This window comes from Typopeltis vanoorti, chromosome 12 (genome assembly GCF_054136105.1).
Source record: "Typopeltis vanoorti isolate ZY-2024b chromosome 12, IOZ_Tvanoo_1.0, whole genome shotgun sequence".
In the NCBI taxonomy this organism is placed as follows: Eukaryota; Metazoa; Arthropoda; class Arachnida; order Uropygi; family Thelyphonidae; genus Typopeltis; species Typopeltis vanoorti.
This window is the reverse complement of record NC_143560.1, coordinates 88,928,569-88,941,364: the sequence shown is the minus strand read 5'-3', so window position 1 is coordinate 88,941,364 and position 12,796 is coordinate 88,928,569. Positions and strand designations below refer to the sequence as shown.

The following is a 12,796-nucleotide window of genomic DNA, read 5'->3' as shown; positions in this document are numbered from 1 at the left end:
TTGTAATTCTTTCTTTAAAACTTTATTAATATTATTACCAGTGTCAGTCCTGCTTGTATTTATTTCTGAAATTCTTTCCTTTTAAAAATGAATTTCAGAAATAAATACAAGTAATTATTTTCCTGTTTATTGTTTTCCTTTATCCTTTATAGTACAGTGCTTCAGTGAAACTTTATGAGCTTCTGTGAGTACGTCTGAAGATGTTCTTAATGATTTCTAAATTATCTGTTTAAGAAGGATGAAGCAGTGAACTGAACTAGGAGTGAGTTTAAACGCGCAGGTAGACAGGAACCGGATGGAACCCTGAGTTAGGAAACATTTAAATTATTATGGTATAAATTTCATATTTAGGGGAGAGAACAGATAACATTGAATTCAATGGAGGCAGTTGAAATATTTTCATCATTTACACTTCAACTTATTTTTAAGAATTCCATTTATTAATTTGAATTCTTACAAAAAAAAAGTTGCCTGGCAGTGATAGAATGTATATTAACAATCACAAACACTCCATTAAATTCAGCACTTAAATTATTATAGCATATGCATCTCGGTGATGATGATTACTAAAATTACTATTTATGAAATGGCAAGTGCATTCAACAAACATCATCCAATTGTCTAGATGCAAAAAATAGAAAATGCACTGCTAACAATATAATGTAAATTATATGATAATTTATATATTTATAATAACCAAGAACCAGTAATAGAAAAAATTAAAAAATATAAACATAAATGGATGGAACACATTCAAAGAATGAAAACAGAAAGATTGCCAAAACAAGCCTTAAAATACAAGCCATTAGGAAAAAGAAAACTGGGACGTCCTCTTAAACGATTCAACGATGACTTCTAAGGCCGGAACAGGCCATGCTAGGCCTAAATCCTTGATATGCATGATGATGATAATTATGTAAATAATAATTATAGTTTTATTGTAAATTATATAATGTAATGTTATCAGTAACTATATTTCAAGAAATTAATAATTATTATTTTTGAATTTTTAGTCTGTCTCTAGGAAAGTACCTCAGGGCAAGGGATGAAATAAAACAATCCAAGCAGCCTTTATCCTTTATAGAACAGTGCTTCAGTGGAACTTATGAGCCTCTGTGAGTACTTATGAAGATGTTCTTAATGATTTCTAAATTATCTGTTTAATTAGGATGAAGCAGTGAATTGAATCAGGAGTGGGTTTGAACACACAGGTAGTCAGGCACTGGATGGAAGCCTGAGTTAGGAAATATTTAAATTGGTTTGGTATAAATTTCATCTTTTGGGGCGAAATCAGTTAATATTGACAAAATTAATACTTTTAGTTCATCTCTTGCATTGAAATATTTAAAATTACCTTAAAGGACCATTTTTACTTAAATACACATTAATAAAGTCCAAAATCTAGGATGCTTAGTTTCATGGTAGTTAATAATATAATAATTCATCTAACCATAAAGGAATGGACAAGTTGCCTGAGTTTCAGGCGGTCAGATTATTCTTTCCTGATCGAAATACTTCTGTTATGAAGGATGAAAAACCCGAGTTGCTAGGAGAAAAAAACATCTACCTCCATACGAGACTGGTTAACTCACCTTTAATTGAAAGAGAACAGATGAAGGTTCCTCATGTCACAGATGGGAATTGAAACCAAGGTCTTTCTGACCAAAGGGCTTTGTCTATACCGACTGAGCTATGGAAGCTCTAAGGAGGTAACAGAAAATAGTCAGGTTACTGAGTGATCATTTTGCAAATATTCAGTGCCAGATGTGACATTGACTGATGGGAGAATAGAGCTAGACTAATTGGAGGTGTTTAAGATATTGTAATACCTTAATGCAAATATGATGATTTTATCATGTATTATGAGAATGTTATTATTCAGAAAAATCTCCAGTGAGTTAGGAACTCATCAAAGGAGGCCATACTACTTTCACCAATTGTCATACCTGTTCTTGAATTCATTCACGCTACTTGCACACACAATACCCAACGGCAATCCATTCCAATCATGCACTACTTTATGTTGAAAGTTTATTTTTCACTTGGTTAGACTATAATAAATTTAGTTTAATCCTTTATCAGAGTGTGAGCAAACAAAGTTTGCACCTGAAAGTATCTTTAGGACTGGAGTAAGATAGTACAACACCGGGCAACTTGTTGCAAAGGCGGAGCAAGCTTACATCACTCCTATCTCAGTATCTCCCATAATGCAAAACACATTTTGCGGATATGTATAATGTTATGCATTAAGGGAAGGGCCACTACCCAGACTAGTTTCGACCTTTATTGAGGTCTCTTCAGTGGGAGCCAGGCCCAAATGTGGAGATACCAGGCAGAAGCAATAGCAAGGTCATCTCTACCTATAGGAGTTGCCAAATAGTGTGCCACCTTTTTTATTAAAATACTCTGGATTTAGAGAAAGATGTTAAAAGTTTATTTTTCACTTGTTTAGACTTGCTGAGTTGCCCAGTATTGTACTACCTTACCCCAGTCCTGAAGATACTTTCAGACGCAAACTTTGTTTGCTCACACTTGGATAAAGGATTAAACTAAATTTATTATAGTCTAATCAAGTGAAAAACACAGCTTTCCTTAGCTTATTTTACAGCAATAATTTTAGTCGAGTTGGCATACCTTTGAATTATAATATGTACGGTACTTCCATAGGCCTGTTCTTGGAAGTACAAGCATGTCCTTTCCTTAAGTTTTTATTCTCTCTATATTAGGTTGGAAACAAAATGGCCTACAGATAGTGGGTCAGCCTTTTCCGACACAATAATATCATTTATGACACTCTCCTTTGCACTCTCTCCACTGTATTAGAATCACCATGGAAACCAGGAGACCAGACCTGCATGCAGTAATCCAAGTGAGGTCTTATCAAGGCCTTGTAAAGGGGCAAAATGACATTCTTATCTTTATGTGTGAAAGTTTGTTTCAGTATTGCAACTCAAAAGATATTGCTACATGCCCCCTGAACTTCAACTTGCTATCTACTAATACTCCAAGATCCCTAGCCCGATCAGTTTCTTCTAGCATAATTCTAACAATATAACATGATATTGGATATCTAATAAATGCAAAGTGCATGAGTTTACATTTATTAACATTGAAATGACAGCCATTTTCACATACCCACAATTCCAGCCTATTGAAATCATTCTGCAAGTACTTCATATCTGCAGTACTCCTGATTACCCTACCTGTCTTTATATCATCAGCAAATAGCTGTATATCGCATGTCAAATCCTTCCCAATGTCATTAGTACAGATTGAATTCTGTATGTATTCTGTCAAAAGCCTTAGCAAAATCCAAAAGTATCATGGTGTATCCATTCCCCTTGTCTAACTCAGTGGTAACATTATTATAGAATGTGAGCAAGTTACTAAAACATGACCTTCCCTTAGTAAACCCATGCTGTTCATTGCAAAGTAGAGATTCTCTGTGAATCCATTTCTGAATGCCAGCCCTATCCAACCTTTCCAAAATCGTTACCACCACTTCTGAGATATTGATTGGTCACTACCTTTGATGAAGCTGATGATTTTGAGATAAGTTCTGGGATGCTCCAAGACAGAGGCTGAAAATTATAGCCAGTGAAGATCTTCGAGTGGTAGTTAAGATATTACAGAAGGTGGTAAAAGATAGACTTCAGTATCAGCAATACTGACTATTCAGTATTGCTGGTACTGCATACCGCCAGAAAAAAAGCACTCCAGCAATGCAGTGCTTTTTTTCTGGCGGTACGCAGTACCAGCACCTTTTTTCGTAAGTTTTTAAAATTTTGCGATGTATTATAAATATACAGCAAAATGTATTATAAATATTCCTGTAGATGGCACTGTGTTCACAAATTGAATTTTCACTTTTGATTACTCATAAGTTGCTACCCTGCTTTCCTGTTTCGTAGGTTGGTATGCAACCGGAAACAGGAAGTTGTGTTCACTTCTGATTGCTTCCAATATCAGTTTATCAGTTCTATATTCACTATGCAACAGGCAGGTTCACTTCAGTTTTGAATTAATCTAAGTTAAATCAATGCAATCATTGTTCAAAATGAGTAAAATAAGTAGTTACTTTGTGCCAATGAGTAAGAAATGGAAGGCCGAAGAAGCAGAAATTATTGAATCTACTTGTGATCCTGTAAAACAGAAAACTAGCATCGAAAATACACTTGGTGAAGAGGATCACAAAACCAAGACCGAAGATCCACGTGGTCAAAAGGAAACAGATTCCGATAATGACTGGCCCGAATGTTGGACACTTTTGCAGAAAAATGACTTATGCGAGAGAAACGAGTGGCTGTATGTCAATAATAAAATGGGCTATAAAGTGTGTCGTGATGTCGGAAGTCTTGCCGTCGATAAACACATGGGAATGAAAATTTCAGCGGAGTGGACAAATGGTAAAATCAGTCATTTGGGAGAATCTCGCAAACAACAGTTAAGTCATTAAGAAAAATGATTTACAATCATAAGGAGAGTACAGCGCACAAAATGTGCTAAAAAAATAAAATCTGAAGCAAAAAATGAAACATTAGAGAAAGTTTTCCTAGATACTTTGTCTCATAATAAAGGCATAACAGGAAAAGTGCTTTGAACCACTTAGAATGTTGCAAGGAGAAATCAGTCATTTAACAACTTTGAAGACGAAATAAATTTACAGGAACTTAATGGCCTTGACATGGGATATATTCTTCCTGCAAATGCTTGCCTTAACATTGTGAGCCATATCGCAAATGAAATGAGAAAAACATTAATAAACAATATAGTGAACTCCAAGAACAAAATATCGTTACTTATCCATGAATCAACAACTGTGATTAACACAACATTGATTGTTATTGTTCGTGTAGTTCTTCCTGAACTTTCGGCTCCTGTGAGTCTTTTCCTAGATTTGATCGAATTATTAGATATAGCTGCTAGAGGAATTCTAAACTCTTTAATTAGTCATCTTTGAGTGTTTAGGATTATCTGAAGATTACTTAAAGGAGTATTTATTGTCTGTAACTTGTGATGGTGCAGCCATGTTGTTTGGTGTGCGTAATGGTGTAAGGAGGCTAATGCAAGAGAAGTTTCCTAGTGTTATTTTCTGGCATTGTGCTAGCCATCTCTTTGAATTGTTTGTTAGTGACACAGTTGAACAATGTGCCAGGAGTGAAATGCTTTAAGAGTTTCATGGACAAACTTTATGTGGCCTATCATGCTTCACCTAAGAATGCTAGGGAACTACAGGAATGTGCAGTGACTCGAGAACTTCAACTTCTTAAAATTGCCAGAATTTTAAGCACTCACTGGGTTGCATGTAGCTTTCGCACTGTTTCTGCAGTGTGGCAAGACTTTGAAGCCCTCGTCCATCACTTTCTGGAGGCAAAAGAAGACAGCAGAAGAGGCAAACCAGATTGCTTTCTTTATGAGTGCCTTTTATGAAAAATAAAGTCATGTGAGTTTGTTATTGATTTGGGTCTTATGTGTGATGCTCTCCAAGTATTTAGTGAACTAAGTCTAGATTTACAAGAGAGAAATATTGACTTGTACAAAGCAGACAGGAAGATAAAGAATACAGTTCAATTCTTTGAAGAAAGAATTGAAAATCCTGGTCCGTACGTATGTCTCTTCAAAGTCAGAAGTTCAAAGGGATTGAGTTCCACAAAAATGAAAGACGTAGGCCTGCAATAAGTTCATCTGCTTTCTATAAAAGTCTGAAAGAATCTGTTGGAAAGCATCTATTTGAAGGAGATGATGCTGATTTGCCTGAATGTGCTAAGATTTTAGATTCCAAGTATTGGCCAGAAAATCATGGGAAGCATCTGACATGGGCACAATTGCAATATCTTCCAGTGAATATGAAAGGGGATTTCTCTCAGATGAATCTTATAGTAACTTCTTCTAGGTCATCTCTGCTTGTACAGACAGCTTCTGCACTGATGTTCATCAGGATAGTAGGACCTCCTCTCACTCAGTTCAACCCTAGCAAATATGTGGACTCATGGCTGCTCCGAGGTCGTCATTCTGCAGTTGATACCAAAAGCAAGAAGCGATCTAGAGTCGACGAGGGTATATTGGAGGATATGTTAAAAGCGTGGAAGTTGCTGTAATAACATCTTCATGGTGAGTACCGGCACCTTTTTTTCCAGAAAAAAAAATAAAAGCACTGCTATATAGGTGGACAACATGATTTTGTGAAAGGTAGGTAGGTTTTGCTTTAGTAATTTGCTTACTTTTTTTTTTTATAATAAAGTGACATATGAGTTGGAGAAAGGAAATGACATCTCAGTGATGCTGCAGGACTTAGAGAAGGCATTTGACAGGATCCCACATGGAACTCTGTTGCATAAATTGGAGCAAATGGGGAATGACATGAAGCTGATGATTTGGATGATATGGTGGCTAACGGACAGATATCGATGAGTGGTATATGGGGGAGTTGAGTCTGGGACTGAAGTCTTTTTTTCAGTTCATGTCAAAAAGGGAGAGAACAAGAGTTCATCTCTGGAAATTGTGTGGCTATCAAGAGTGTTAGGACAAGATTTTTTGCTTAAAGGGTGTGAATGAATAGAATAGATTGCCAGAGGTGAGTGCTTTATCAGTGAATAAGTTCAAGAAGAGGTGTGATAGGTATTGTGTGAACAGTGGTTCGAGTGGATCTGCTACACTGAATCTTTTACTCCATTGAGATGTCCAAGAAACAAGACACTTTTTTTCCTATCACAGGAAAGAGAGCACTAAGGAGTGCTCTCTTTTTTGACATAGAACTAAAGAGATTATGGTTCCATTGTATAAAGCTTTGATCAGGTCACATACAGATTACTGTATGTGATCTGTATGTGTATGTAATTACTGAAAAGGATTCAAAGATGACTGACTAATGTGTTTTCTGGTCTCTAGAATGTTAAGTATAATGAAAGAGTTAGGAAATGCACTTTGCAGAGACTAGTTTATAGGAGTAGGTGTGTGTGTTGGGGGAGGGGTATGATTAAGGAAACTCTCATGATGATGATGATGATAATAATACTTTTGGAAAGGCAAAATGGCATAATAGTGCAGCAGTATAAGGATTTGCTTTTTTTTTTGTTTTGCCAACAGTTCCTTATTTAGCCTTTTCCTTCTTCAAAATGGTTATATAAACCTCTGAACACATGCATTTGAAACTATATAATATGGAGATAAAGATGTTAATCATCCCATTCTAGTAAAAACTTGGTTTACGAAAGCCAAGTTACTTGTCCTTGAAGCATACCATTGAGCATACTTGAAGCATACCATTGAGCCTATTATCAGAATGGAAGATGAAATATTTCATGTAGAGTAATTTTGTTTGATGTGTTTTACTACAGCATTGCATGTATTAAATTAGGGCACCTGTATAATCTTCACCTCCTAATATTCTTGAACTTTTCTTAACTAGTTCATCCAATTTTATGTGAATGTCCTGCAACAGTCATTCTCTATCTTGTGTCCTTTTGGCATTTCATAGGTACTAGATAAGATGATTTCCATAAATTTCCACTCTTTTTCTTGGTATAATTTTTTTTTCTGATCCAGACACTTACTCTGTAAATAAGTGAACTTATTTTTACTGGATTTAATGTTATCAATTATCATTCTCCATTCCATGCAAAATCCCAGACCACTATCCATGTCTTGGTTTTTCCAACAAATGTGCCAAAGGAAGTCTAATAAAAAAAAAAAAAAAAAAAAAATTGGCATGTCGCAAGTGGCTCAAAACCAAAATTCAGTCTATGCTGCAGCTCACAACTGTTACAAACATACCATCAGAAATTCAAATTACACTTTGAAAGGCAAAGTGAAAAAAATATTTTGCCCTCCTCCTTTTTATGCTCAGTTATCAGTTGAGCTTTCTGGTTGGTCACAAGGCCATTAGATATTCAGCCTTTTGTGTTTCCACCTTGCTCACATCAAGATGACACTACTTTTAAAGTCCATAGACAAGACTGACCTTCCAGCATCATTCTTTTCCTCTAATTCCTGCAGACATGGTCAAGGCAAGTGCCCACACTTTACCAAGAAAAGCTCATGGTGTGGCTTCCCCATGTCTTATATTGGAAAGACTTGAGAAGAATCCTGAATAGTTTGAATAGCTACAAGTCTTGCTATGTACATAGTTACAAGGTTGCAACTTGTGCTCTAGAATTAACATTCATCTTGTATTGTCTTTATAATTTTGCATACTTATCCAGACTCTAACCAACAGCACAGAAACAAGCCTATATTCAGACCATTCTAAAAAAAAAAAAAAGTTAACAAACGTTTTGTTGTCCCATTATCCCCATCTCAGCTCTCTCAAAAATAAGGGAGAAATCATCAGCACCAATTTCTCTGCCACCTAATCTTTAACTACACATATGGATTCTACTGTGGATACTGCCCTTGATCCCCAGCAAATATTCTTGCCATCATCACTAACCTTTAGACACAAGCCAAAAGATTTGGAGAAATCCTATCTATAATTTTGCTGATGACAGTACACTCCATTCTTCTTTTTATCTGACAGACCATCATACGTAATCAATCCATAGGGCTGATCTCTTTACTATTTCATAGTGAGGACAACCTTGTTAACTTCGTGACTTCAAAAACATAGTCTGCTCTTATTTCATGCAAGAACAATTGAATTTACCCTCTCTTCATCTTTGATAATATCCCAGTCTCTATGCAGGATCTCTCTCTTATTGCATTAATTTACACCTGAAACTTTTCCTGGCATAAAGACATCACTTACATAGCCTCCTCTTCTTCCAAGAACCCAGGTGTCTTTTTCCACTTAGGATACTGTTTCTCACCTGTACAACTTCTAAAACTCAATATAAATCTCAGTGCTCTGATGATATGCTCCCTAAAAATCTGACATTTTTAGGGAGCACTTAAAATTGATGACTCTTTTTATCCATAGGCTTTCTTTTTCTGCTTTAAACTCTCCCTATAGAAATTAAATGTTCATGGATGCTTTTCTGTTTAATTAGTGACCACTATTCCTCAACTTTACCTTAATCCTATAAACACACACACACAAGTAACTGTTGACCAGCATCCATTCATTGACCATTTTCCAGCATCCAGTTTAGACCTGTTGAACAATACTTATTATTGTCATTACAGGCTACTCCAAGGAATTCTTAGGCTCATCGAGGGAGGCCCTAAACATCATGCCAAGAACTATCTAACATTTGCACACAGAATCTATCATACTTTGCTTTGAACTCATTCACAGTCATGGCATCCACAACAGACTCTGGCAATCTATTCCACTCATTCACTACTCTCCAAGCAAAAAACCTAGTTCTAACAACTTTGCTAACTACACTCTTACTCAGTTTCCATGGATGACCCTAGTTCTCCCACCATCATGCCTGTCCTGAAAAATTTCCTCTGAATTCATCTTGCAAAAACCCTGTCAGTAATTTGAATGTCTCAATAAAATCACTCCTTTTCTGCCTATCAACAGTTTCTGTAACCCACAAATCTTCAACCTGTTCTTGTAAGGTCCATTTCATAGACCTGCTACCATCTTGGTCACTTTCCTCTGAATACTCTCTACTTCCTCCTCATCACCAAGAAACCCTGGCATCTGCGTGACATAGTCAATATGGGGGTCTTGTCAAGGCTTGATAAAGTGGAAAATTACCCGCTTGTCTCTGCTCATCAAAGTATTCTTCAGTAACCAAGTAATCTGATGAGCTGCTTTAGCCACTTTTGCTATGTTCCCCTAAACTTTAACTCCCTATCCACTAACACTCCCAAGTCTCTGGCTTTGTCATTTTCTTAGAGTACAGTTCCACCAATGTGGTATACAGCTGGTAATCTTTTCACTCCAAAATTCATAACCTTACACTTTGTCACATCAAACTGATCTATTCTCCTTTGTCCAGTCTGCCAATCCATCCAAATCATCCTGCAAAATTTTGACATCGTCTGTATTAGCTATTGCTCATCCCAACTTTTCATCATTGGCAGATAACTGAACAGTTCCTCTCAGATCCTTTCCTATATCATTAATGTACAAATTAAACAGTAGCAATCCTACTGTTTAATTTGTACATTGTGCTAGCGGACAAGAAGTACACTAGTACTACTTGTCCTTATCCTTCATTCTTTGGAACAATCTTCCTCGCACTGTTTTCTCCAGGGAATGCAACTTATATATATATACATATGATAAAAAAATATTAAAATTACAGGAGATTCCAAGCTGTAGCTTTCATTCTGAGTGGAAAACAGCTGCCATATTCCTTGCAGTATTCATACTTGATAATAGGTACAGTACAAAAAGTATTTTAATAGCTCACCAAAACTCTATTAGATAAGATTGTTAAAGGTTTTATTTCATATATTACTGATAATTTTTGATGTGCTTTATGCATGTTATTCTTACATTTGCAGTATTATTTATTCCTCCTCTTCCTGTTTCTTTTTTGTATATCCTAAAAATATACAATATTTAATGAAAGTCTTGTTGGTTTGGACATTTTACATATATCAACAAAGTAATTTTTTTCTGATATGCTAAATAGTATGTAAAATAATTTTATCTCTTTTTCTTTTTCTGCCTACTTCTTAAGTCCCACTACAGAAGAAATGAAATCTTGGAGTGAATCATTTGATATGCTCATGAAGTGCCAAGGTATGTGTTGTTAATAGTTACTAAAATTAACAGTTTCTTTTAGGTGAATGGGTAATAGAATTTCTTCATTTCTCCATACCAAATTGTTCATCTACAATCTGAATTTTTCTTTATACCATTGTACATGATATATATATGTACAATACACCTTCCAGATCTGTGGGATATATATATATTAATCATCCCCACATCTGAAAGGGCTCAAGATGTAAAATACAACAGTGCTGTGTTTGGGCAGGTAATCAGAGAGAAGAAAGGAATTTGTAAATGTGTTTCTTGAGGAGATGGAGGTGGGAAAATGGTACAGGGAAGACTGTTCTAAAGGACAGAGGTATATGGAACGAAAGAAGAAAATGAGAAATTTGTTGAGTGAGTATGGAGCTGAATGGTATATGGATGTTGACCTCCATCAGCTTGTGTTTGTACATTCTTAGAGAGAAAGTTGAGGAATAGTGGCAGCCAGTTCAGTGGAGCAGCATTCATGGAAATACCCATAGAAAAGATATAATGCAGAAAGAGAGCATCTATTGGAACTTTGTTGAAGAAATCATTGAGAGAAGGGTCATTTATTAAAGCAAATAGTTCTCTTCTGGATACAGTTTAGCATTCTGAAAGTTTATAGGATAGTACCCCAGATGTGGGAGCAATATTCTAAGATTAGGAAGATTTGGATTATAAAGTGCTATTGAGCAGAAAAGAAGTAATTTTTACAATGACAAAAAATATGAAGCTTTATATTCAGGCTATGGATGATGTGTTTATGCCAGGATAGGCTAGATATAGCGAATCCATGAAGAGAAAACCGCTCTTGGTTGGTGAGCAGAGTGTTTTATTAAAGTGAGGTAGAGTGAGCATCGAAGTATTATTATTATTATTAACATCTGACCGCCATGGAGTCAGAGACTCATCATGGGAGGTACACACTATTGCACACAAGGCTCATCCAACTGTACTTTAAACTGATTCAATGTGTCTACATTCACAACACACTCAGGTAATGCATTCCATTCACCAACCACTCTCCATGCAAAGAACCTTTTCCTTACCCTCCTTATACAGTTTCCAGCAATGGCCTCTTGTTCTATCCCAGCTCTCCCATTCTATGAAAAATCTCTTCTATGTTAGCCTAATAACAAACCCTGACTAGCTTGTATGTCTCAATCATATCCTCCCCCCTGTGTCTCCTATTCACGAGGCTTTGCAACTTACATTCTCTCAATCAGAGACCACTGACCACATTTGTGAATCTTCTCTGGACCCTTTCTAACATATCCTTGTCACCATGAAAACCCAGTGACCAAATCTGTGCACAATAACCCATCAAGGTCTTATATGGTGGCATCATAACCTCTCTATTTCTGCATGTCAGGGTCATCTGTATCATTGCCATTATCTGATGTGACATCTTCACAACTTGTGCAATGTGATCCCTGAAGTGTAGGTGAGTGTCGCTGAAAGCAGGGTCTTAGGATTCTCTTCATTGACAGAACAGAGTTGGAAAAGGAACCATTCACCATGAGATGCAGTGAATAGCCGGAGAAGAAGCTGGCTTTTAAGCTACCATCTTATGGTTTTATTCCTATTCACAAAGAGTAGGAGGGATATCATAAGATAGGACTTGAAAGTATTGTTAAAGGTAGTGAAAGAAAAGAGTGACAGAGTTAGGAGTGAGTCTGTTGCTGCGGTACGACAGAGAGGAGTTTAGGAGGGCCATAATCGCAAATGACTTTATGCAGGTTATGCAGATAGTATGGTGTGGAATTCGTGGACGTGTGGAATGAGTTTGATGGGCGAAAGGATTTATACAAGATGGATGGCCTGCATTTGAATGGATTTGGTGTGCGGACACTGGAAAAAGTGTTGCTGAATGAAGTGAAAATGGATGTGCAGAACCAGGAAAACTAGAACTACCAAGGAGGGAGGAAAGTGGATATGCGGACATCAGTGAGACAGTTGAGTGTAAGAATGTATATAATGTACCCGAGCCAGTACTAAGGACAAGTAATCGGAATGGGATAGTTAGAATAACACATCAAGATAGGGTGGACAAAGGGACCTCTGCATTTCATGTATACTAATGCCAGGAGTATTAGGAACAAGAAGAAGAATTTTTGGCCTTGGTTGGCTCTTCCTGGCCACAGGTTATTGGCATTA

The 12,796-nt window shown here is 36.4% G+C and overlaps 1 protein-coding gene across 2 annotated transcripts in view; it reads left to right on the top strand.

Annotated features, from left to right (window-relative positions):
• Positions 1–12,796, top strand: part of LOC150100979 (regulator of G protein signaling 20-like) — a 56,930-nt gene that overhangs the window by 28,681 nt on the left and 15,453 nt on the right. For both annotated transcript variants that reach the window (XM_090401980.1, XM_090401981.1), the window contains 2 exons: positions 1,014–1,115; positions 10,581–10,642. In XM_090401980.1, the coding sequence (XP_090258106.1) occupies positions 1,014–1,115; positions 10,581–10,642 (164 nt within the window). The remainder of the gene's footprint in view (positions 1–1,013; positions 1,116–10,580; positions 10,643–12,796) is intronic.